Here is a 24,592-nt window from a genome sequence, read left to right on the forward strand (position 1 = left end):
TGATAGGGTTGGTGGACTTTGTTCCACATGCTTTTGCTTATCTCCTGATGCTATCTATACAGATAGGAAATGGCTGGGCAAAGGGTGTGCAATTTTTACATTTTGAGACCTAGTACAAAAATCCCTAGAAGAAGAGTTCCAAGTACTAGTAGCTCATGAGACTGCCTATTTCTCTAGATCCTTCCCAACACTGGGTTTTATCTATCTTTGAAAAGTTTTGGCAATTATTGTTTTACACCTGTACTCACCCTCTCTTTTCTTTTGCTATTGACTCCAACCTGAAAGAACTGCAGAACTGCCTCCTGTAGTAACGTCACCTGCTGGCTGAAAGACCTTCACATGAAAGGAGAATATTTCATTAATGTGTCTACCAGAATTTGGAACAGGACTTTTGCAGCAGTAAGTATCAAAATTACCCACTGAGTTAATAAATAGCAAGGAAGAGCTGGGGAGATAGCTCAGCTGGTAGAGTGCTTGCCTTGCAACCACAAGGCCCTGAGTTCGATCCCCAGTACCACAAAAAATAAATAAGTAAATAAATAAATAAATAGCAAGGAAACATAGGCTTCATTGTCAAGGAGCTCTTAGGCTTATTCAGGTTAATGGCAGCCATTTTACTCTTAAAGGAAGTATGGTTTCATATCTTTCCAGTGCTCACCCAATCTGGTTGTGCCTCAGAATAATCTGGGAGCTCATGTAGTGTTCTGCTTTGTGGACTCCATGCCTACCTGTGACACCTACAGGAATGATTGATGTCTTGTTGCCTTGGCTACATATAGCATATGCTTTGTCTCTGTCCTCCTGCGTCCCTATATTTCCATCTTCCCAATCTCTTCCACCACACCTCTGTCGAGAAGCATGTCTGTCTCTCTCTCTCTCCTTGAGCTCTCAACTAATTGATCTCAAAGCATCCATAGATGAATCCAGCATAAGGGTCTGTCTTCCCATATTAGAGCAAGTAATACCTGCTCTCCTATTTGACCCGTCCTCTGATGAGAGAGCCCAGTGTCCACACAACTTTTTAAGTCATTTCGATATCCATGAAAAATTCAAAGAATGTGCCCCAGGTCAGTGTCATTTCCCCCTAAGTCAGGTGTGAGTCTACCTAGCAGTGTTCCAGCATGGTTTGGGGTAGCCAGAATTTCAATCCGGCATGAGAGTATACATACGGACAGGTCTCCTTGAATCTGACTGGAATGGCTAGTCATTCCTTTTGCCAACAGTGTCTCCAACTGAGTTGGCAAAATATAAATTAGTATGAAACCACCTGGGGGCCTGTGTGGTCCTCACTGTATTTTTTTTTAAATAAATAAATCAGTTCCCAAAATACTTCCAACCAGACACCACTCTGTTTTGCACCACATCATCATCTCTTCAATAATTCCCACTTCCTGATGTGGAGTTTTGTGTAAGATCAGACAACTGAGCTCCCTTCTAACTTGTCTCTGGAATCAAAATATTTTTGTACAGAAACATAAAAAGGAGCACTGAAAAGTTAGAAAAAAATACAGAATTGGGACAGTTGGGAAATGAGGAGTTAAGTTTTCTTTTTGCTTGCTCTTCTGTGTTTTCTTGTTATTTGCATTTGCTTCGAAGCCCTCAGGATAGTTTTAAGTCCTCTGTGATGCGACACAAGCTGTTAGCTGCACACCCTCTAGCTGCAGCAGTTTGGTGCTCAGTTCTACCCGTAGGTCCTTGGCTCCTTGGATTTGAGGAACAAATGTTTTCATAGGAAATTTTGCCAACTGGGAAGGAAAACTGACTTTTGGACATCAAGACGCAGTCACGCCAGCTCTGTAAAAAGAGTTTGGTTTTTCTTGGGTTCATTTAAAGCTACACCATTTTAACAATAAGTTTTTTTCAGTACCTTCCCCACAGTTCTCAGAAACAGTAGTTCAATTTCTGGGAGCAAACTTTTTAGAAAGTCTATTATTTATTCTTTTGCAACATGCTTATGATTTGAACTGAGAAAATCCCCTGGACAGGTATTCTGTCAAGCCCCTCTGTCTCCCTCCTTCATGAAAGGTCAAGCATTTATCTTCTATCATGTTTCCAGTTATTTCAACAGCAAAGTGGATGTCTCTCAGGTCACCTGAGAGATCCAGTCTGAAATAAGATCTCATTTCCTCTATTAGATCACATTAATGCACTGCCTTCTGTTGCCATCTTTTTTTTCCGGATGTGGTGCAAGTCAACTTTACATGTCAAGTAATTTGTCATGAAGTGGTTGCTCAGGCTTGCAAGCTGATGGGAGCACTTTAAGGAAAGGCCTTGATGCATGCTGGCAGGTGTGCTGCTTCCCTCTCCCAGAGGTGCAGATGTGCCTGCCTGTACTTGTTACCCTTCCAGGATATTGTGTTCCCATAAGAGGGGCCTGCTTTGAGAATGCAGATATCTCAGCGTTATAAGAAAAAATTATTTCTTCTTCACAAGGACTGTTCAACTAGTATTCAAAGCTACTTTTTAAAAATATTTAAACCATTATCAATATTCTTAATGTTTCCCCTGTACCATATGTTTTAAGAGACCAGGGATCAGGGTTAATTTCTGATGAAATCTTCCATCTTGAGAAAATTAAGAAGAACCAGAGACTGAGCCAGTGGAAAGGAAATAAATTGCTCACTTTTTGGAATTACAGTCCCTCTTTCTGGCTCCTAGATATAGTTTAGCAGATTACCTCATGGAGTATGTTGAATCTTGTGCCCTGGTAACCAGAAAAAAACTGAGTCCTAGTAGCCAGAGCATGTGAAAATAGCTCTAAAATCTGAACGTTGTATTCTAGTTTACATTAAACATCAGGCCCAAATTTTGCATTAGAATGAGAACACACCAATAATGTTTCTATTGAAGAATATATTTCTTACATGTAGCTAGATTGGGGAATGAATGTAAAGTTATTTCATATAAGGAGGTTTCTAGTAACACGAGCATAAAATATACATCCTTCCTATATGCCTACCTAATATCCAGTATTATTTCATAGAAACACTTAGATTGGGAAACCTAAAATTTTTCCTTACCTTACGTAACATGCCAAAAGGGTCAAGTTAGGGGCTGCTGATATGCATGACTAAGTTCAAGTGTACTTTTAAGTAGCATTATTTTACATGTGTGCCCAGAAAGAAAATCTCTTCTTTTGTTAAATGTTGGCTTTTCATTCCATTATATTACTCACTCAGGTCCATATATAAAAATACTACTTGCAATTTTCTCTCATATCTCAAGCTTCATTAAATTTTTTAAAAAATCTTAACTCTTTTCCTTACCAATTAAAAACATTTATTTTAAACCCTTGCTTTTCAACCATTTTCAAATTAAAATCACAAAGGGAGATGTTTTAACTGGCTCATGCCTGGACCCTTACCCCCCAGGATTGGGTTTAATTTGTGCTGACAGGGCCCAATCATCTAATGTTTTCAAAGTTGCCTCGCTACTCATGGGCAAACTTGTTACATATGACCTGTTCAAGCGTTTCCTCTTGTCACTTTCCACCAGCAAATAAACAAATAATAAAAGTGCTGAGTTCTCTGCATTTACTGCTGCTAGAATAAAATATTTTCTTTTTTCTATTTTCCAGTCAACTTTCCAGACAGTACAGCTGACAGCAGTTGCAGAAATTGACACCCATAACCCTCAGATATATGTGATTGAAGAAAACACTGTCACGGTATGTGCACCACACCCCTCCCCAGGACTGGCAACCTATTTTTAAAAATGCAGAATAGTCATTCTTCTTATTCACATGCATATGGGCATATCTTACTGAAACCCTGAGAGTCTGATGTTTATTATGTTGAGCTTTGGCAAAGGCGTTACTGAAGTTCAGAGATACACATTTCTTCCTCCAGGTGCCCATGTTGGCAAAGGTGGCTTTCCTAGAAGTGAAGATCCAGAGAAAGGCACAATATAGGTGCTCATCTTGTTTGGGATACCATGCTGTCATTAGCACCACCAGTTTTCCTTTCCCTGTGTTTACACAAAACCATCTAGACCTTAGGTCATAAAATCCTTGTCATGGTTCTTTAAATCATAAATTGTATTTTAGAATACTTTTTATAGAGAACTGCTGAAGCAGATCTACTAAACAAGGTATTTATTAAAGTATTTTTTAACATAGTATTTAATACATCCAGACACGGTCACTGTGTGGCATGTCCATTCATGGTCTTACATTCTAGAAAACTATAAATGCTCCCCTTGATAAAAATGATTCTTCAGAGAAATGCATTTTCACAGAAAACAAAGGTTCTCTGTTCCAAGAGCTGGCATGGATAACTCTCTTCTGTACTGAAACCCTGGTTAGCATATGCCATTTTTAGATATGGCAAGATTTTCATGCCCAGCTAATCTTCTGGCAGAACCCTGAGCATTTTCTTCCCAAGGCTTTTGTTAGGAGTTGGAAGTCAGTTCACAACTCTGCCCCCAAGGCAGCTGGACAGTTGGCTTGGGTCCATTGCTCCAGCCCACAGATGTGGTTAAAAGCAAATGGCCCATGAACTCTGGGTCTCTCAATGGCTGAGATAGAGCTCACAGCATTACTGCCCCACTCTTGTCCCAGGGGAAATGATTCCACACAATAGAGGATGCTTTTTTGCCACTAACTTAGGAACTTCAGTGAAAGCCCACACCCTCTTTTGAGAGGCCAGGCATGGAAAATTAGAAACAGAGCCAAAGGAAATGCAGACTTCAAATTCAAACTGCTATGAACTTAGCTTAGGGAAAAAGTGCTATAGATTTTTCTTAAAAGCTCACATTAGAAAAATGCAGTGTTCAAACAATATGTAAAATTCTGCTGAAGTCTTTGTTTTTTAGAAAGCAGTCTTAAGCATATTAATCGAAAATTCAAATTAATGACTTTCATGAACCTATTAGTTTCTCCTTTCTTGATTTCCTCCCAGCAGCACTAATAAATAACAGAGGTAAACTTTTACTTGTGTCTCTGACAGTTTTTTTGAATCCAAACAATAATGGGGTAATTTTTTGAATGATGTTTTAAACCCAAATAATAAATTGACACATTCCTCTAGGTAAATAAGTGACTATTATGTTTATTTGAATTCCAGGCCACATAAAAATCTAATACACACAGTTTTTTGTATTCATGGGTCAATAGAGATCCATGGACCCCGGGTTAGGGAACTCTGGAATAGAGAAGTAGGCATATGACTGCCATTATGCTAAGTACTATATGAACTTATAGCTACTTTATTCATAAATTTGTGATAACAAAAATCCTTGTTTTAGCTTTTGAAGACACAAAGGAGGAGAAATACAGTCACCAAGGCCAGTTTCCACTTTAGCCCAACCCTACGTTGCATGACAAGCAGCAGCTCATCTGCCACCACAACGTAACACTGTCAAATAAATAGATAATACCCTCTTGTTTTGCTCTAAAATATAGCTAAGGATATTTTTGTGAAGGAAATCACTGATTCTTTCACCCATTAAAAACATTAAAAGGAAGAAGAGTTTGAAGTGTTACTATTAAAACTCTTAGGACAGCTATTCCTGTGCAGTGTGACAAAGATTGCCAGGAAAGTGGGCATAAAGATTCATAAAGGCCTCAAGGATAATTTCATCACTGCAAGGTCACCTGAGCCCTGAGGTATTATTTCTACTCTTCCAACAACTGACATCAACCTTGAATGACATTTAAGAGAAATCAATTCGTTTAGAAAACTGGTGACAACATGGATTGTTCTCTGACTCCCCTGCCCAAGGCTGCTTTCATTTGGTGAGAACGTGTGCCAGAAACTGCAGTTCCAATTTCATAAATCATTAGGACATCCGAGATTGTCACGCATAGCCATAAAATACTGAAGCAACCAAAAAGGAGAAACTAGAAAATTTGGATTTTGTAGATTTTTCCTCTAAAAACTGTTCTGTACACTGCTTGAGGAATTTCATCCTGAGCAGTGGTAGCACTTCTAGAGCTGAGGATTACAGAACTGAAGTAGACCATCTCCCTGTTTTCTGTGCTAAAACTGGTTACACAATTGTGAATGTGTATTTACAGATCCCCCTTATGATAACGAAACCTGACGAGAAAGCTGAAGTACCCACAGGTGTTATAGTAGGAAGTGTAATTGCTGGAATCCTTTTGCTGTTGGCCCTGGTTGCTGTTTTGTGGAAGGTAAAAAAAAAAAAAGTTTCATATGGTAAAATGCAGGACTCCTGAAGGCTTCTGTCTTCAATTTCCCTACAAAATAGCAACTTTAAGGATTATATGGCACTGCCTGTCTTGGGGTAAAGAAATTTGGGGCTGTTTACAGTTTCTTTCTCTCAGGTCTTTGAAAATCTGATTTTTTTTTTAACTTCCTTTCATTCAGGGAGCTGAAGTTTTGCTCAGCTTCAATAAATCAATTCTGAAAAATTTAACTTTATGCAGTGCAGTTGAACTCTCCCTAAAATAATTTTCCTCCCTAAAGGTGTGGGAGATACCCGGTCAGCAATACTTTCTCCACACGAGCACACTTCAGAGCCTTGGGGACTCCCAGAAGTTCCTCAGAGGAAGTGGGCAGCTTAGGGGCCAAGGGCACCATGCCAAATAAGCCAAGGGTGGAAACATTATTTTTTTTTAGTTGTGCATGTTCATTGAGTACAATGTGATGTTACTATATGGGATGTTCATTGTATAATATTCAAGTCAGGGTAATTATCACACCCAGGGGATGCTAACATTTTTATGTCATCGCCTTTGCAGCTTGGATTCTTCAAAAGAAAATATGAAAAAATGACCAAAAATCCAGATGATATTGATGAGACCACAGAACTCAACAGCTGAACCACCCAGCAGACGCCTCTGTAGCGGGAACTGGCGGCATCCCAGCGGGGGTTTTCTGTGATGGTGAATGGGGTTCTTCTTAAGTCCTGGTTTCTTAATATGTAATAGGTAAACTAGCTTGATATTTGAAAGAAACTGCTGGTCAGTTTGGAAGGAAGAAATTGTGGGTAGGGACTTGGAATATAAAGGGTAAGACTTATTTTCTACAGGGAAGAAAAAAGCAATCTTTAAACTGGCTGGTCCAGAGTTTACATTCTAAGGTGTATTGTGTCAGAAAGATGAAGTGCTTCCAGGCATGACGAGTCTTAAATAAATTTTAATACTTTCTCAGATTTTGGGGGGGTGGGGAATCTTTAAAATGATTGATGTAAACAGCAACCCTAAGAGTGGAAGTACCCAGTATATATATTATATATAATTATATATTATACAAAGATTATATAATATATAATAATTATGTTATCTATATGTCATTTTGTATATTATTGTTATGTAATATATAATACTGTATATTATATAAATACATATTATATATTATATTAGGTACTTCCGTGTGTGTGTGTGTGTGTGTGTGTGTGTATAAAATTATCACCTTAAAAAGAGGGTAAAAAAACTAGTACGTTGTTTTTCAATTTATGCTGCTCATCCAAAGTTGCCAGAGAAGATACTTTTAAGTGTTAATGTGGTCATTTTACTAATGACTAATGACCACATTAGTAAAAGAAGACACTTTTAAATGATAAACTCAGTAAAATTTGCCATTGGTTCATTTCAGTCCCAGACCCCAGCTGCCTCTTCAGAATCCTATCTCACATTAATTATCAAAACATGCTTGAATAACCGAAAGTTTAAAATATACCTCCTACAAAGAAATCTCGATTTAAATTGGAGAAGGGGGCAATTTTGCTTTATAACTGATTATGTAACAAATTTCTTTCCTGCAATCACTAGAAGTATTTGTTAAATTGTAAAAAGAAACATTAAAATGACCAAGTTCGGGTTGGGGAGATCGCTCAGTCGGTACAGTGCTTGCCTTGCAAGCATGAGGCCCTGGGTTTGATCCCCAGCACCGCAAAAAAATAAATAAATAAAATGACCAAGTTCAAACCTGGGCTGGATGGTGTGAGCATACAAGGGGCACAGTGGAGTGTCCATCAAGCTCCAGCTGCAGTCCTGGGGCCATGATCCTCTTAGAGAGCAGTGGTCCTGACAGGTGCCTCCTGGAGATGACTCTTACCTCTCCAGCTCCATGTTTCAGACTTAGAATCTGTTTTTACCTTTTACATTGAAGTACTGCATTGTGGGAACTGGGCTTCCCTCCTCTGTTCTTTTTTTTTTTTTCTTCCAGATTTTTTAAAAATAACAAATGTTTGGTAACATCCTTGTCTGCTGGAGACCCAGTCTATGCCAAAGGAAGGAGGAAATGTCCTTCTTTTAGGATGTACAATAGTTGGGACCTAGTGAATTTTTGAAAGAGGAGCAATTTCTTGGTATCCTTCCTCCCCCACTTTATGAAACATTCTCCCACCCTCTGGTTCCCAGTCTGGTAGAAGCCCCCTGCAGCCTGCCTTCCTCTCCAGTAGTTGTTATCCATCTTACTTCACCCCTCACACAAATGTTCCATGCCCTGGATGGCTGTTCCACACCAGGTGTTAAGAAGAAAAAGTCATTTGTTCAGTTTACACACCTGTGTGAATTACTGTACAAACTCAACTTCAGGGAGCTATTTTTGCTTATTGCTAAGTAAGAAAGAAAACAGGCTTAAGTAAATTTCAAACTGTTGGAATTTCAGGCAGTATAAACAGGGTAAAGTAAAACAACATCTTGGGAATCTGCAAGAAGTTAAGAGGCATTGGAAATGACCACATTAGCAGGTGCACACTCTATGCTTGTCTTGTTTCTACAGGAGTGTTTCTACAAAGCAACTTTGTTCAAAACATTGATTCTTAAATCCCAATTCCTGAGATTCTAATTTGATCTGATTGAAATGAGGCCCAATAATCTGCATTTTGATAAGCACCTCATCATTACATTATAAATGGACCACACTTTGTGGGACTCCACCCTTTTCTACCTTTTGTACCTTCTTTTCCTCTATTTCTGAGCCTGCACATTCTCTAGACATGAAGACTTGGAGGAAAAGGGCACAGGCAAGGGCAATGGGAACCATTACATGCCTAATGCTTTGGATGAGTCTTCAACTCTATGACTTCAGTGTCCTCAATATAAAATGAGAAGACTAGGCTAGAGCTCAGCAGTGATGCTTTAGGTTTTAAAATTCTATTATCCACACTTCCTATAATACAAACAGACAATCTTCCATGAATGTGAGTTGGAGGAGATGTCAAAGGGAAACAGGAATTTGCCCTTGTGCATATTGTGGCCTTGGCTGCCCTACTGGCCTGGCCAGAGATAGCTCTGGACTATTTAATGACTTACTTTGTATTTGACAAAGCAAAACAAACAAGGAAAAAAAAAAAAAAAAACTAGCCATAAAATGTGAGGGGCTTATAGCAAAAACAGCATGGTATTCTCTAGTGAAGCATGCCATAGCACCTGATTCTTTTAACAGCTGTGTGAACTGTTTCATTCCAACCAAAGTTTTATTTAAAAAAAAAAAAAAGAGGAACTAGTCTTAGGCTGACCAGGAGTATTTAATAAATCATATAATGACTGCATATATGCATACTATTTTTTCAATGTGATTTACAAAGAGCTATGGCACATTACTCCTTTGATTTTACTCACCTCACTTTCCTCAGGTAAGGATAAGCTAAGGTGATATCACACATTGCGCTTAAGAGCTCTAACTAGTCTTGGCTTAGGTAACCAGTCAGGATTACACAGTCTCCAAGGAGTCAGTGGATTACCACAACTAAAAACGAGCCACTTGTCTCTGCACATATCACACTAGGGCAGGGTTTTCAGCCTTGGTACTATTGTTTTGGCCAGGTGGTTTTCATTGGAGTGAAGGTGGGAGGTTCTCCTATGCCTTGCAGGATGCTTAGCAGTATCCCTGGCCTCTTTAGAGGCCAGGTAGCATCCTCCCCACACAGCCATGATAATCATAAAATGTCTCCAGACATTGCCAAATGACTCCCAGGAGGAGTAAATTCCTCAAGCACTTTTACACAAATGTGAGCATTCATCCAAGAAATTAAGGGAGTAAAACAGAAGTTGTGTGTTCTATTCAACCATACTTTTGCTTGAAAAGTAAGTAAAGTGTAGGCTTAAAAGATGTCCTGTTAAAATTTCCATTTCATAAATGGTACACAGACAAGGTGTATAAAGAGTCATGAAAACTGTTAGAGTTTCATGCTTGGCAGCCACACAAGTTTTATAAAACAGTAACATAGAAAAATAGCTTAAGAAAAAAACTATTGATATTTAAAATGTGCTTTACTCATTTTAGCAGCAAACTGAGAACTCCTAACTGGACTAAAATTTTTCTAGCTAGCAGTGTTATTTTTATAACAATAGTGAAAGATATCTAAGATAACTGTGAAGAGTAAATAAAACAAACCCAAATTTTTATAGTCACACAAGTGATTATAGATTAAACTGAGCTTTTGATTCATCTTTAAAATTTCAATTTGCATAAATAATTATATACACAAGCTTTTAGTATTATGGCCAATATGTGCATTAGGAATATTCATTTTAATCAATTTGAAAAATTAAACATCTAGAGGTGAAAGATAAGCATGAGGGTAAAGGTTGAAATAAAAAGGTTAACTACCACTTTGAATTTTAAATAAAAATGTAGCCATTATGTAAATATAAAAAGTATCATATGTATTTGATTTATTTTGGCAGATGAAGTCAAAATATAAATGTATATATTGCACGACTATGTTGGAACTGTATATTTTTAAAGAAGGTGTCTTATTTCTTTTATATATGATGCATAGGTCTTTGATGTGATGTTTGCTTTTTATAATTAATATGTGTTTTGTCTTCTTCCTCTCCACCAAAACTACAAAAATGAATGTATCCATTTTGTACATCAAGTTGCACAAGTCATTTGATTTAACCAGAGTGCTAATCAACCACAACTAACTAATGGCTTTTCTCATATCAAAGCATGAGAACACAAAAGAAAACCACTTTTTTCATACATATTATTGAATATCATTTATTAAAGTTGTTTTGAATATACAGTTATTTTCTTTTGGTTTTTATTGTTAAATGTTATACATTTCACTGTATTTGTTTTATGGATTCATTTTGCTTCAGAACACATTCAAGATTCAATTTAAAAAGACTAAGGATATAACTAGCCACAGTTGTCTGGACTTATAAGAACAAAACCCAGCCAAACTGCTGCAACATCAAAAGGCAGAGTTATAAGAATAACTGAAAAAAATAATTTAGGTGGTACCAGGAGGGGTTAAGTACTTTTATTTTAAACGTTAAATACACTGAACAATTAAAACAAGATATGCATTGATCTACAGACTGCCACCATTATATACAATGGTACACTAGTGCAAAGTTTGAGTAGAACATCCATGTGTGCTGCCATTTGTATCAGTACACAGAAGTCTCTTGCTCCTGTCAGGCATGCTGTGACATGCCTCTGTGCCCATCTCGTTGTAGTGAAACATCTATGGGCAGCTTACTGCAGAACAACTACCAATACATGTGGCATCTATCTCCCATTAAAATACAATGTTAGATAAAAAAGAGCATTAGTTGTTTTTCACAGAGCTAGTTAGGAAACACCTGTATTAAAGCTACTGCTTTGTCCCATGAAGTTCATTGGAAAATAATTTCATATTTGTTCATTTTTAAAGGTAATTCATTTTATTTATTCTATATTACTTGTTAAAAACTACAAACAGTATTTTTTAAAAAAATTCTTCTCATCCTATCATAACTCTTTAATATTTTAAAGTAAGATACCAATGAAAAATTGGACTTCATCTTATACAAAATTAGGGCCTATTTTCACTGAAGGACCACTCCAGTCTTACTTTAAAGAACATGGCTACTAAAGTGAACTTTTTCATGCAAAATAAAATCAAAGATGCAAGTTGTTCTTACTCTAGCCCTGGCTCTGTCACCCTCTGCTGGATGATACACCTAACTACAGCCACAGTTCGTCACTACTGTAAGAAAAATCCTAATATCCTAAATGCTCGGTAACTATATCATACGTCATAGTATGGAAGTGGGAAAAGAAGTGGAGGAGACAAGTTCATCTACCCACTCAGTCATTTATCCAGATGCTTTTTCACATTTAAACACTACAATTATAAATGTGTCAGGTATGTTTAGTTTGGGACAGGATACATAACACTGGTAATTCATTAGTCATTCAACAAATATTTAATGGCACACGTTGTACATCAAGTATCATTAAGTACCACAACAAAATAAGAGTAAGGGACAGGATTCCAGTTTTTAAAAAGGTAGTCAGAAAAGTTCTCTAAGGAAGGAAACATTTAATCAGAGACTGAAATAAGTAGAGGAAGCTGACAACGGGGACCTCTGAAGGAACAGTAATCTAGAAAGGACAGGTGAAGTTTCTGAAAAGCAGAAATATTCTACCAGCACCATTCACCACAAAGCAGCAAACCTTCAGCAAGATGGGAGGTGAGGGGCAGAACAGGACCCTACTGTGTGGGACTGTGGGCCATGGTGAGGACTGTGAGATCCAAGGATGTGATTAACTATGAGAAGGCCCTGACTAATCGACATTGGAGAGGGAAGCATGGTCACAGGATTATCAGCAGGCCAAACAAATCCACAATCACAAGAAGCAGATTGGAGACTCGAGGAAACCAGATTCATTTTCAGGGACCTGAAACCAATACCCAAGTTACTGCCTTCTTAATCACCATTTCTCAAAAACTACTTAAGATATATTCAAAAGACAAAAATGTCCACAGAACACTTCACTAATTGAACATCAGCTAGTCTTTCACATACGATAACATTTTTCAATATTTTAAAAATACTGGAAGCATAAATATGAATTTCTCACTTCTTGAATGAATTCACCTACCAATCACATAGAGCTCCAAGATGACCTTGAAAATCTTGCAGACAAGTTGCTTAAAGGCTGATTTTTTGTTTTAGGTTGCTCTTTTAATGAGTTGTATAATCAAGATGCAAAATTTATGTGTCAGAATACCAGCCCCTTAACTCGGCCACTCCTAAGGAAGTAAGGATTAATGAAGATTCTATTTAAGCCCAGTTGCAATGCACTAAAAACTTCAAAAAACTTTCCAGATTCAGCATGCTCCAGGTGAAATCTTTCACTTCTGTATATACCTCATATTAACATAATAAACATTGTGTTAACAACATGGGTGTAGAAAAATCCACTGCAGAGTGGCCCATAACACTGTAACTGTAAGCTTTCAGATGCAATACAACTGACTTCATCCAATACCAGGTCCCTGATCTCAGTGGGGGCAGGAGACAGCTCCAGGAAAGGAGAGGAAGGCACTGAGCTGAAAGGGTAAGGCTGAGACCAGACTAACCTAGTTCAGTGAGGAAGTGCCACCAGGTTTGTCTGTCTTCCCAGGGTCCTTCTGGCTTACTCTCCAGACAGGCCAAGGTACAAGAGCTAAGTAACAGGAGATTCCTAAAGTGTATATGGCTATCCTGTAGATCCCAGCCAGAGAGTGCATGCAGACTCTTCCTTGTGATATTTCTTGGAAGACAAGGATGGGTGTTTGGCACAGAACAGATATTCAATATGTATTTGTTGAATAAATGAGTTCCTTAGGTAAGAATTGTTTTCACCAGATATAATAGGATTACTAGTTTTCTTATTTTTCACAGAAACTAGGAAAACTTTCAAACTAATTGTCTGAAAGTACTGTTTTTGTTCTTGATATGCAAATGCTAATTTTATGATGATGCCAATTGCCCAAAGTACACCAACATTTTATCACTTTAAGAACTCAAAGAGTATGCGTGTATCCTCAACAAAGCTGGAAAATTTTTTCACAAAAAAATTGTATAGGATTTATATATTCAAATCAAGATACCATATATAAGTTGACTAATCAAAAATTTGATCATTATTTAGTATAAGAAGGAAAACTATCCTGAAAATGCTTTAAGAAATAATCATATAATTTCTCTTATATTAATTTCCTTAATACAATTTCTTTAAATAGCTACGGGTCAAATTTTAAAAAACAACTAACATTTTAACACAAACCAACAAGGTGTCCCTAATTAGGTTACTAGCTCAGTTCAATAATTTTATACTGACTTGTATATTGATAAATAATAATAATAGAACAGAATATTATGGTATAATTAAAGATTCTAAAATACTATAAATCTTCATAATATAAACTATTTTAGGTATTATCACTGAATTTTAAAAGACAAGAAATTTTAACTTTTTTAAATCATGGGTTTAAGTTTATTTTTTAAAATATATAAAGTTCTGAGAATATATAATATACAATATCAAAATTGACAAAGACTTTCCAGTTCAACCATATTTCCACAATACACCCTGATATTAAAACCATCAATGTACTGGCATGGAATAGGGCTCTCTGAGACAGTTGAAGTAGTGAGGAGGGGCACACCTCAATGAGGATTGAGTTACAATTGAAAATTAGTCACTGAAGAACATATTTACCACAGACATCTCTCAATTATCCCAGTTCTTCCCCATTGGTAGTTCCAAATAACCCCTCATCCTACACACCCACTTACTTTGCTTTTTCTACCATTTTCCCACAGGTACAACCTGTGAACTGTCTTAATTTGTGGAGAACAAAGATTAAAATGTGATCAACAATAGAAGTTCACCAAATTTATAATTTAGCACTCTAAAAAAAATAAGCTGATTAGCTGTTGGTTGCCCAAAAGCATTCTTTGTTCCTTTTCCAAGATGATGATGATTCTTCATATAGTTCCTAAAAAACAGAACCGTAATAGGTACTCAAAATAGACCATTTTAATAAATGTGAAATAAAATATATTTGAATAAATTAGACAAATGAATAACACATCTACTTCAACTGGCTTTTCTTTTTAATAATCCAATGCACATTTTTACATAAACCACTGAAATTAGAAAAGTGAACACACAAGTTCCCTACACTTAAGGACTCCAATTTCATTTGGGGGAATGAGAGTCCAGAAGCTCTACCAAGACAAGGTACAACTATAGGAGGGAATAAGTAATGAATTCCACACAGACCATGACAAGAGACATCAGGGGTTAGGTTATGCATGGGAAGATGGAAAGTTGTTAAACATTTTTTTAATTTCCAAACACAACTACTACCTTACATTGCTAAGTAGTATACTTTTCCAAAGGGAAAAGGGATATTCCATTAGCTGTGAAACAGCTAATTCACTCTGGTGCGAACTGCTCAGTGCAGCATGAGCCTACATGCAGTCCCCTGGCTTCCTTGTATCTCAGGCAATCTCCAAGCCTAGAGGTTAGACTGAGACTAGATTTCAGACACCTGCAGAAGGAGGGGAAAGAACACTGCTTTCTCTTCTCACAGTCAGAACCCATCTGGAGGGGAATTCAAAGTCAACTGTCGTTAAGTTCATTCACTGTAGTTTTCAACTCTAGGATCTCACTTTTTAAAAAAATTGTTTTAATTATTTCAATTTCTTTGTTAACTTTTCTGATAAATTTCTGAATTTCTTTTCTGAATTCTCTTGGAGCTGAGTTTCCTATTAAAAAACAACCATTCTGAATTCTTGGCCTGAAAGTTCTCTCAATTCCATCTAATGAGGATCAGGCACCGGCATCCTGTTGGTTCCATTAGGTGAGATCATCATTCGCTGTAAGTTCTTAACTCTCATGGACATATATCACTGAATACCTGCAATTCCCCCAACCCTCTACAGAAAGAGAAAAGCAATTCAAAAAGCCAGCTGGTCCTTAAAGCATAAAAATGACAATATATTCCAACTCCTGCCTCTTTCCCTCACTTTCTGGGGCTACCCCCTCATCAACTTTCTGTCAGCTCACTGTGAACTCATTCCTCCTTGGTAAAGAAAGCCATCACTGGAAGCTCATTTTGAAATGCTTTTCCTATCTCTCCTTCTTCCAGAGCCTGCCTCAGGCTCTGTAAAAATGGTGACTTCCTTGTTCATAGCAAAGGAACAATACATCTGAGCTGTACTAAGCTTCTCTCTCTCACATATCCTATCCTTTAATACCCAAGTATTTCCAAAAATCTGAAACCTAATAATAAATTTCAGATTTTATTCAGAAAATAAGAACATGAAACTCCTCAGGCCCTGGCTCAGAGTTCAACTTGTTCATCTTTCCTACTGACTGAGGTCAGAGGCTCCTGGAAGGACAGAAGGCTCACCCTTTAAAGCCCTGGCCCTCTCCTCTCTGCTCTTCTTATTCACTGAGCTGCTCATTAATTCCTCAGCTTTGCCAACAGCCACAGTGCTATGGGCAATTCTGGGGTTAGAAGTATAATTACATGTTTATAAGTACAGAACAATGCCACTGTTAATGCTCCTACAGCAGGGGAGAAATTAGAGGAGTTTAGAATGCTCTATTTAAACAGAAAAATGCTTGTGCTGGGTTTGACTTATTGGCAAAAAATAAGCTATGATTTCCTATTTATATTTTTAAATTCACTCACTATGAATTTCTCAGAGACAGCAATGTCTAACCCTTTTATTTATTTCTTTTCTAAAAAGAAGAAACATTAGGAAAAGGTTCTTTTGCCTTGAGGAATTTCTATTTTAGCCATTGCCTAAGTAGCCAGAGAGCATGTCCCACTCTACAAAAGAAAGACCCTCTAATTGAAGGGAATTCTACTTCCAGGGAAATGACTTCACCCATGAACCCCAGAGAATACTGCCATCTAGAAATTCTAACTGCTCCCACTTGTTGGGCTTATTGTGTGCCATGCAATCTTTGTGGCGTATATTTGTCAAGCTTAACCAACTTGGAAAGGAAATATTACATAAATGTGCTATTTTACACATAAAGAAAACAAGGTTCAATAATGAAGGAAAGTGCGTAAATACAAATGCTGTATGTTCTCCTATTCCCTGTGCTTTATTAAAGAATTCCTAAGAAAAATCATGTCCACATGGCAAAATGAGGCAACTTTCTGACCTACCTTTTTCCATATGGGCACCCTGGCTTTTAAGGTGTCAATGGCATAGGTCACGGCTTCAAGGGACGCAGCCCTGTGGGCCGAGGACACAGCAATAATTATGCTTGCTTCAGACACTGGAACCAAACTTTAAAAAGATGAAGAAAAAAATTTACCATCACCTCCTAATCTACATGTAGGAAAAAAAAAATCCAGTTGTACACTAGAACTATATAGTAGTTCTATTTTAAACATCCAATGTAATTAGAAAACAGTAATTCATTTCAGTGGCATTCAGCAGAGAGGATGATGAGGCTGATCTTGTGGCAAATTTGTTAGCAACTATCCACAAAACCCCTTTTTTGGGGACCAAGAAAAAAAGGAGTCCTTTTGTTGACTCAATAAATATCTGACTCTAACAAGTAAGGCACACTGCCAGGTAACCCCTAAAGTTAAAAAGTTACCGTATGATAAGTATAAAATAGAATATAAATAATAAATAGCAATCAATATTAAGCAATAGGATTGATTGTGCTTGTTATTAATAAAATTACTGGTTATTAATGAAATTATAATTAATAACAAAATAACAACTAACATGATACATGTAGTTTTAATTGCTGGATTCTTTTTAAAGCCAAGTCTTGCACTTTACTCTTTTTAGTTTTACAAAAAGGCAAATTACTTCAATGACTTCGTATCTATAACAAACTCTTATATAAAAGAGAGTGCAGACCATAAAACAACTCTCAAAAGACCTCAAGGACTTTAGTGTACACTGACATAGTCACTTAGCCTCAGGGTCTGAAATTCTTGGCACATTTGCACTTTATTAAAGCAAAAGAGGCAGCGAGGGTTCTCCCAAAATTACACCCCAACAAGTAGCCTTAAAGACACTGGGAGCTATCTTCACTATCCTCCAGAAAAATACTCAAAGCTTCCTCTTACAGTAACACAGGCTTCCTAAGAAAGATTACAGAATCAGCAATTTGTACAAAAATGGAAAACAAGCATGCCCAACTTTATAAATGGTAAAGAAAATCATACCCAAGTCTATGGAACACTGCTATGTGCTTGACTGGCCATTTCTGCCTAATGTCACTACAAATTTTTCTGATTTCATTTTCTGCCATTGGTAGATATGCTTCATATTCTAAGCTAATGACTTTTTTTCCTTCAAAGTTATTTCTTGTAGTCCCTAAAAAGGAAGAAAAGAAAGGAAAAGAAAATCAGAAAACAACTCCACACAATTAAGATTTTCCCCTACAATAGAAATAGCATATTAACAGAATTTAAAAGGATTATGTTTGAGTTGTAAATAAACAGCATACAGTTTGTCTGATAATTACTTTTAAATTTCCTAAGAACAAAACTTGATTAGGAAAATGAAACAGAATTATCCCAAAGATGTCTAAGAAATAAGATAACACTGATTAAGCAAGCTTACTGAAAACATTTCTATGACAAAACAGGCTATATTCCTCTTCTGAATAACAGCTAGCATTTGACATTTAAAAGGAAAAATTTGGGGGGGGCGTTTCTACAATTTTAATCAAGTATGTGTTTTACTCAGTATTTAGAAAATACACAATTTTCTCTCTAGAAATGACTTCTATCATACCATTTTTAGGCCTGGTAATTTGACATAGGTTAATCTGAAGTTACTAAAATAAACAAAATGAAAACTAAAACAATTTCTACCCACTTTCATGGGTAATCTTGGTTTACTACTCCAAGTCCTCCAACTATTAATGCTGAACAGGAACAGCCCTTACTGATTTCTACTGTCCCATGCAGTCAACAGACACTGTGAAAATACAACTCACCTACAAACAGGGATATTGCACCACAGAGAGGAGACACCACCAACTGGGAGACATCATCCACAGAAAGTTTCTCAGCAGTGAATTTTATTATGTCTTTAGATGTCTCTTCAACTTTGTCCATATCTTTTCTAGAAATAAGACATTAGGAAACCTTAACACAAATACTGGAAGCAAAATGCTCAACTTATAGATGTTTCTATTTATATTTTCTCTACATCAGATGTGTTAGGAAACATGATTTGATCTGAGTGATAAATAAAAGCAAGTATAAAATTTTAGTAAAACTGTTATGTTCGTAAATATCCCTAATGAACCAGACATTGTGTAAAAAGGAATTCAACACTAGCTTGATCACTGAAGTGTAACACAGCTCCTGTGTCAATTTTTTGCAACTCTGCAGTTGCTACCTCTATCTCCCATCATGGGATAGTCGAAAGATTACCACCTTTGCCTTCATTTACATAGCCTCTAACCACTAAGTAACCAAGCACCATACCAGACTGCCTTTCCTTTATCCAAAAAGAAGACAGAGCAGTAATGATGGTGACTCCCACGGGAGTTAGGTTGCTTTCATACCCTGGTACAATCCCAGTTCAATAATAGAGGAAACAGGGAATAAGCTGCACACCTTTTCCCCAGGTGTGGTGCCAAAGTCTTTTGCCATGCACTTTGCATTTAATTAATCAAACAGTATTACATACTCACTAAGGGTCAGAGACTGTGACATTAGTTGCAGAGCAGGGAGGAAAATCACAGGCTCCTGTCTTCAGGGTGCTTGTATCCCAATGGAAGAAACAAAGCCATAAAGAAGAATCACAAATGGGGATAACTTATGGAAATAAACAGGTTCTGAGACAAAGTATGGGAGCTATTAGAGAAAAGGGATCCCAATGGTCTCCTGCAAGAGCTAACATTTAAAGGGGAGACCTGAAAGACAAGATGGTGGCATATGATAAAATGGTACAGGTCCCCAGGCAAAGAAAGGGACTGGCAAATGTGAAGCTTCTAGAACCAGAAAGAGTTTGACACACTCAGAACCACCAGGAGGCCTAAGCACAGTGAGCAAAGGAGAGAGGACAACCTGAGGCCAGACAGGGAGGTAGGACCTTGCAGACCCTGAGAAGTATCATTACAAATCCTGGATATTTCACCTTAATTGAAAAATAAAAGGAAGCTCAGAGAAATTATGGACTCTTCAAGGTGCTGAAAATCTAATTTATGTTTCCCTATCTCCTTTTAACTTCTGAAAAGTACAATTACCATATGCCACTAGTTTCCAAGGCGTTTCATCTTCTGTACATGCCACAGAAGCTTCTTATGCCTGTTTTTCTTGCAGTTAAACATAGGTAACCAAAATAGGGTATTTGTTTTCCAAACCATACTACATTCTCATAACTTTTTATCGTGAGACTACTAAAACCTAGCTAGAAGATTCTAAAATTTCAAACATAAATCCTGACAAAAACACCCAAATAATATACAGTGCTGTTGAGTAATCTTTCTAATCTTTCCAAAGAACAGTTACAGTCATTACAAACATATGAACACACACACACACACACACACACGCACGCAGGCATGCACCTTTAATGGCAGTCTACTGTCTTCTGAATAAATCCCGAACTCTGAAAAATAGCATTTTAGAATCCTCTGAAATCACAGTGGTGATATGGTAATGACAGTGTGCATATAAAACTGAGATGCATATCTAACAAAGACATTTCCAGATGGTAGGTATGGGAAAGGTCCCTAAGTGTAGACGTGCTGGGCAATCCACTCCACAGACTGACTGTGCAATTTTTTGCGGCACTGCCCTCTGAGAAAGTTGGGGAAAATGGGGAAAAATTTAAATAGGAGTCCTTGGCTTGTTCGTTTCTCTAATGGAACCAAGGATTTGCCATTGCGTATGATATTTACTATTGATTTTGGATAAAAGCCCTATCAAAGTCAAATCTTTTTTCTTTCCTAAGAGTTTTTAATCAGGGATGACTGCTAATTTCTACCTATTTATTCTTCAGTTCACAATAAGTAAGTTTCATTCTCTCAATTTACACCTAAGAAAGCAAGCTATCTCTCACTATATTGAAGAGTGTTCTTAGACTTTAACCTACCCCAACATGGATTAAATTGCTTGGAAAGACTAAGATTTAGTAGATGTCATGGAGCCACTTACAACACACACAGCTATAATGAGCTGTTCCTAATATCTCAACAATGGTAAGGTTTATTTTCAGGCACAGTGATCTTTTGACCTTCTAGCTGTGCAATTTGTTTACATTTCTTCCTTTCAAAAAGCTATTATCTAGTATTATTATTAAGTACATTTGTTAAAAAAAAAAAAAAAAAACAAGTACAGAGTTCAATAATATGAATTCAAATTTGGCTCTGCCACTTATTAGATATGTGACCAAACACAAGTTTTTTTTAACTTCTCTGAATTTCAGGTTTTCCACCAGTAAAATATGTATATTTACACTCTGAAGTCTAGTGCTGTGTCCAATGCACATAAGATCTCAATAAAATATGTTAAATGAATGTAATGATCACATGTAAACTGCTTAAAATAGAGCTGACGAAAAAATGATAGGGAAGTATTTAAAACTGCACTAAGAAACGGCTAGAGTATCAGTAAACAACTAGTACAAGCCAGGTGCCAGTGGCCCACACCTGAAATTCCCAGTGGCTTGGGAGGCTGAGGCAGGAGGATTACAAGTTCAAAGACAGCCTCAGCAATTTAGCAAGGCCCTAAGCAACTTAGGGAGACACTGTCTTAAATTAAAAAATAACAAGGGCTAGGGAAGAGGCTCAGGGGTTAAGTGCCCCTGGGTTGTTCAATCCCTGGCAAAAAAAAAAAAAAAAAAAAAAAAACTGGTGCAATTACAAAGAATATACCGTAACAACAAACATCCAAGTTATCATCTGTATGATGCTCCTCCAGAAGACTGGTTAAGAAAAACAAATCTCACATACCTAAATGGCTCAAAAGCACTACCCTCCACTAATGGGGGGGATAATGGCAATTTCGTCTCCTGGTTGAAGGAGGAGGAGTTGGTCTCCCAGCTCCACATATTCTTGACGAACTGCAAATATCACCTGATTTCTAACATCAGCCAATCTGAAGGAGAAAAAGTCTGGTTAGAAGTATCAAGGTGTGATAGGCATCTATAATTAAAGACAATGCATAAATAGTACTGTATGAAACATCACCTGCAAAGTTACTAATTAACTCATACTCTTTGGAGAAAGGATCTAACCGCTGAAGAACACACTTATTTGTTGCAAAGAACACATTAAAATGCTAACGACCCTTTAATGAATGCTGTGAACAAACAAAAACTAGACTAGTGGCAACATTCAAACTAGGTCAAAAAAATTTTTCAGGACATGGGCTTTCCACTGGTCTTTGGTCTAAGTATACTAAATGAAACTAGGAAGTTTCCCATAAAATCAGATTTCTCCCCAAAGCAGGTTAAAGGTAAAACAGTACAGAGGCTACTCAATAGTTTCACTGACAGAGCTTTTAAGGACAATTTAGGAAATCAAGAAAGGAGGTTTCCTTCTGAACACATGATGTCCAGTCTTTGTGTATACTGTTTATGTTACTGGGGATCAAACCCAGGGCCTCATTTAGCACTCCACCACTGAGCAATAACCCTGGCCATATGAAGTCTTTTTTTTTTTAACATAGCCCTAGGACTTCCATCTACACAGACTTCAGTGGCACTATTAATACTCCTGGAACATTCTCAAATAAGTCACTTCCATTTTTTTGTTCCAAAAAAGATTTGAGGTAAGAATGACAGCAGTATAATAATTATTGGTTTTCAAGAACCAAGGAAAACAAATCAAATATTGCAAAACTCAATTCCAGTTTGTTGTAACTCATTTTTCTTTTAATATTAGAAATTTCTATTTTGAGTGTTCTAAAGAGGGAAAAAGGACAAATAAGATTATAGAACACATTTTTAAACAGAATTGTAAAACTCTGATTTAGTGTTATAAAAATACAGAATCTACATTTTTTAATATCTTCTAAATTATGAAAGTAATTATAGATTGCATAATCATGTCTGTCTGGGAGTATTCCAGTTCACTGTGTCCTTTTAGTAAATTTCCTTTAACTTTCCATTAAGAAATGAGCATTTCTAACTACCAGAGTTTAAGTTTTCAGGAATAGCTCCAGAAAAATATAACTAAAAATTCTTTTTGATATTACACATGGAAATCAAAATTAACCATTTTTATTTTTACCTACACAATACTATATGAAAATTACATTTTACCTACATAATACTATATGAAATATATTTTACAATATTAAAAAGTATTAATCACAAGCATTCTACAAATTTTTTATTACCCAGGATGCCGAGTTTCTATTTCTTTCCACAGTTGCAATGCTTTTATTTCTTGTGGCACGGAAATGGTCTCTGAACGAACTCCTGCTATTTCAGCACTTTTTGCAAAATATAATACTTCAACCTGAAAAAAATTATTTTAATAATAACTCATAGTCCTTTTCTGACGGTTCACACTGATGTTTTCTCATTTTCCAAATGTATTATTTTAATAAAAGACAAGTTTTATGTTAGAGAAAATTAAATAACCCATAAAAAAGCAGTATATCTATGTTTTAAACACAACTCAGTAATTTCTGGGTGGTTTTTGATTTTACAAACTTAAGTATGCCATAATTAAAATCCTAAGTAAGTCTCCTTAGGAAACATTAAGGCTGTATTCATTTGACATCAAATTATATCATTTTTTTCCCAAACTAAATAAATGTCTCAGTGAAGAGATAAATTACACAAATAAATGCCCGAATCAACAAAAGGCTTGTTTTCAAGGTTGTCAAATGACCTTCAATTCCATTGTACATTACATGGATCTAGCAGTCACGGAGGATCAAGTTATGCAACATACAAATCCTGACATTCATAAAAAGCAAGCAGGTTTGAAATACAGGATAAACTGGTATTTCCTAAGATAAACCTGTGCAATATGCCCGGTACTAAGGGATCTGACCAAGTACAGCCCACCTGTCACTCGCACTTACTATTCTCTACGAAATATTGACAGGCCTGCAAACAATCTAAATCCATCGGTGAGGCGCAGTTTCCCAAGAATTCTTAATTAAGTGCATTTTTTAAAATTAAAGACGTATCTTGGTCAAAACGAATCATCTGAGAAAAAAAAGCCGTAAAAAGGGTCTAGACGCCTTCAGAAACGAACGGGTCCTAGACGCCGTGACCTGTATACCAACAGTTCGAGAAGTGGACTTGACTTTTGCTGGGTGGGAGGCGCAAAGTCCCCAAAGGAAAAGGGACCACCTTCGCGGTAGCGGCCCCGACCCGAGGCGCAGGCCAAGGTGGGCGTGCGTGGGCGGCGAGGAAGGGAAGAAGGTCAAGCCAGATCCAGGCTGGGTCTGCAGAGGGGCGAGGTGGTAAGACTGGACCGGGAGAGCCTGGCACCCTGGCAAGTTCGTTGGCACACTCAGCACCCTTACCTGGCACCGCGGCACCATCCCGCTGGGGCACCTTGCTCAGATTAGAACCGCTAGGGCGGAGCCAGACCGACTCAGGGCGCAGGCGCAGTCGGATGGCGCCCCGCATGGAGCATGCGCATGACTAGCTCCGCCCCGCTGCTCCCGGCGTCACACTCGTGTTCCTGCTGCGGATTTCTCTACCCTAAGTTTGATTTTTTTCTCTCCGGGGAGGTCGTGGTGCAGCAGAGCAGATGCTGTACTCGCCAGGACTCTTGCAGAGTTCAGTTTCACCTTTAGGCTTCGCTTTGACATCTTAATACCGTTATAGAGTTTATGATTAGTGTTTCTTAGAAAATTAGAGCATTACCTTATCAGGGCATTCGAACCGTATCACATTGTTAGATTCTGCTTACTAGCTTCTCAGTAGTTTGTC

The 24,592-nt window shown here is 37.3% G+C and overlaps 2 protein-coding genes across 4 annotated transcripts in view; one reads left to right on the forward strand and one right to left on the reverse strand.

Moving 5' to 3' along the window:
* Positions 1-10,942, forward strand: part of Itga2 (integrin subunit alpha 2) — a 95,256-nt gene extending 84,314 nt beyond the window's left edge. Inside the window, exons 27-30 of one of the 2 annotated variants that reach the window (XM_047555032.1) lie at positions 286-399; positions 3,578-3,667; positions 6,017-6,133; positions 6,704-10,942. In XM_047555032.1, coding sequence (XP_047410988.1) covers positions 286-399; positions 3,578-3,667; positions 6,017-6,133; positions 6,704-6,784 — 402 coding nt within the window. In that variant the 3' untranslated portion in view covers positions 6,785-10,942. Of the gene's footprint in view, positions 1-270; positions 400-3,577; positions 3,668-6,016; positions 6,134-6,703 lie in introns of those variants that run through there. The other variant, XM_047555033.1, reaches the window with a different exon arrangement.
* Positions 10,899-23,870, reverse strand: Mocs2 (molybdenum cofactor synthesis 2). Of its 2 annotated transcripts, XM_047555034.1 has the most exons (7): positions 23,731-23,870; positions 23,035-23,156; positions 21,645-21,789; positions 18,675-18,802; positions 17,896-18,046; positions 16,873-16,996; positions 10,899-14,679 (listed from the first exon to the last, which is right to left on the reverse strand). In XM_047555034.1, exons 3-7 carry the CDS (start codon positions 21,740-21,742, stop codon positions 14,611-14,613), a joined length of 570 nt encoding a protein of 189 aa, XP_047410990.1. In that variant the 5' UTR covers positions 21,743-21,789; positions 23,035-23,156; positions 23,731-23,870; the 3' UTR covers positions 10,899-14,610. The 2 variants fall into 2 exon arrangements, with proteins under 2 accessions (XP_047410990.1, XP_047410992.1); XM_047555036.1 differs by lacking the exons at positions 21,645-21,789; positions 23,035-23,156; positions 23,731-23,870 and adding an exon at positions 19,380-19,401.
* Positions 23,871-24,592: the final 722 nt, after the last annotated feature.

This window comes from Sciurus carolinensis, chromosome 6 (genome assembly GCF_902686445.1).
Source record: "Sciurus carolinensis chromosome 6, mSciCar1.2, whole genome shotgun sequence".
Classification (NCBI taxonomy): Eukaryota; Metazoa; Chordata; class Mammalia; order Rodentia; family Sciuridae; genus Sciurus; species Sciurus carolinensis.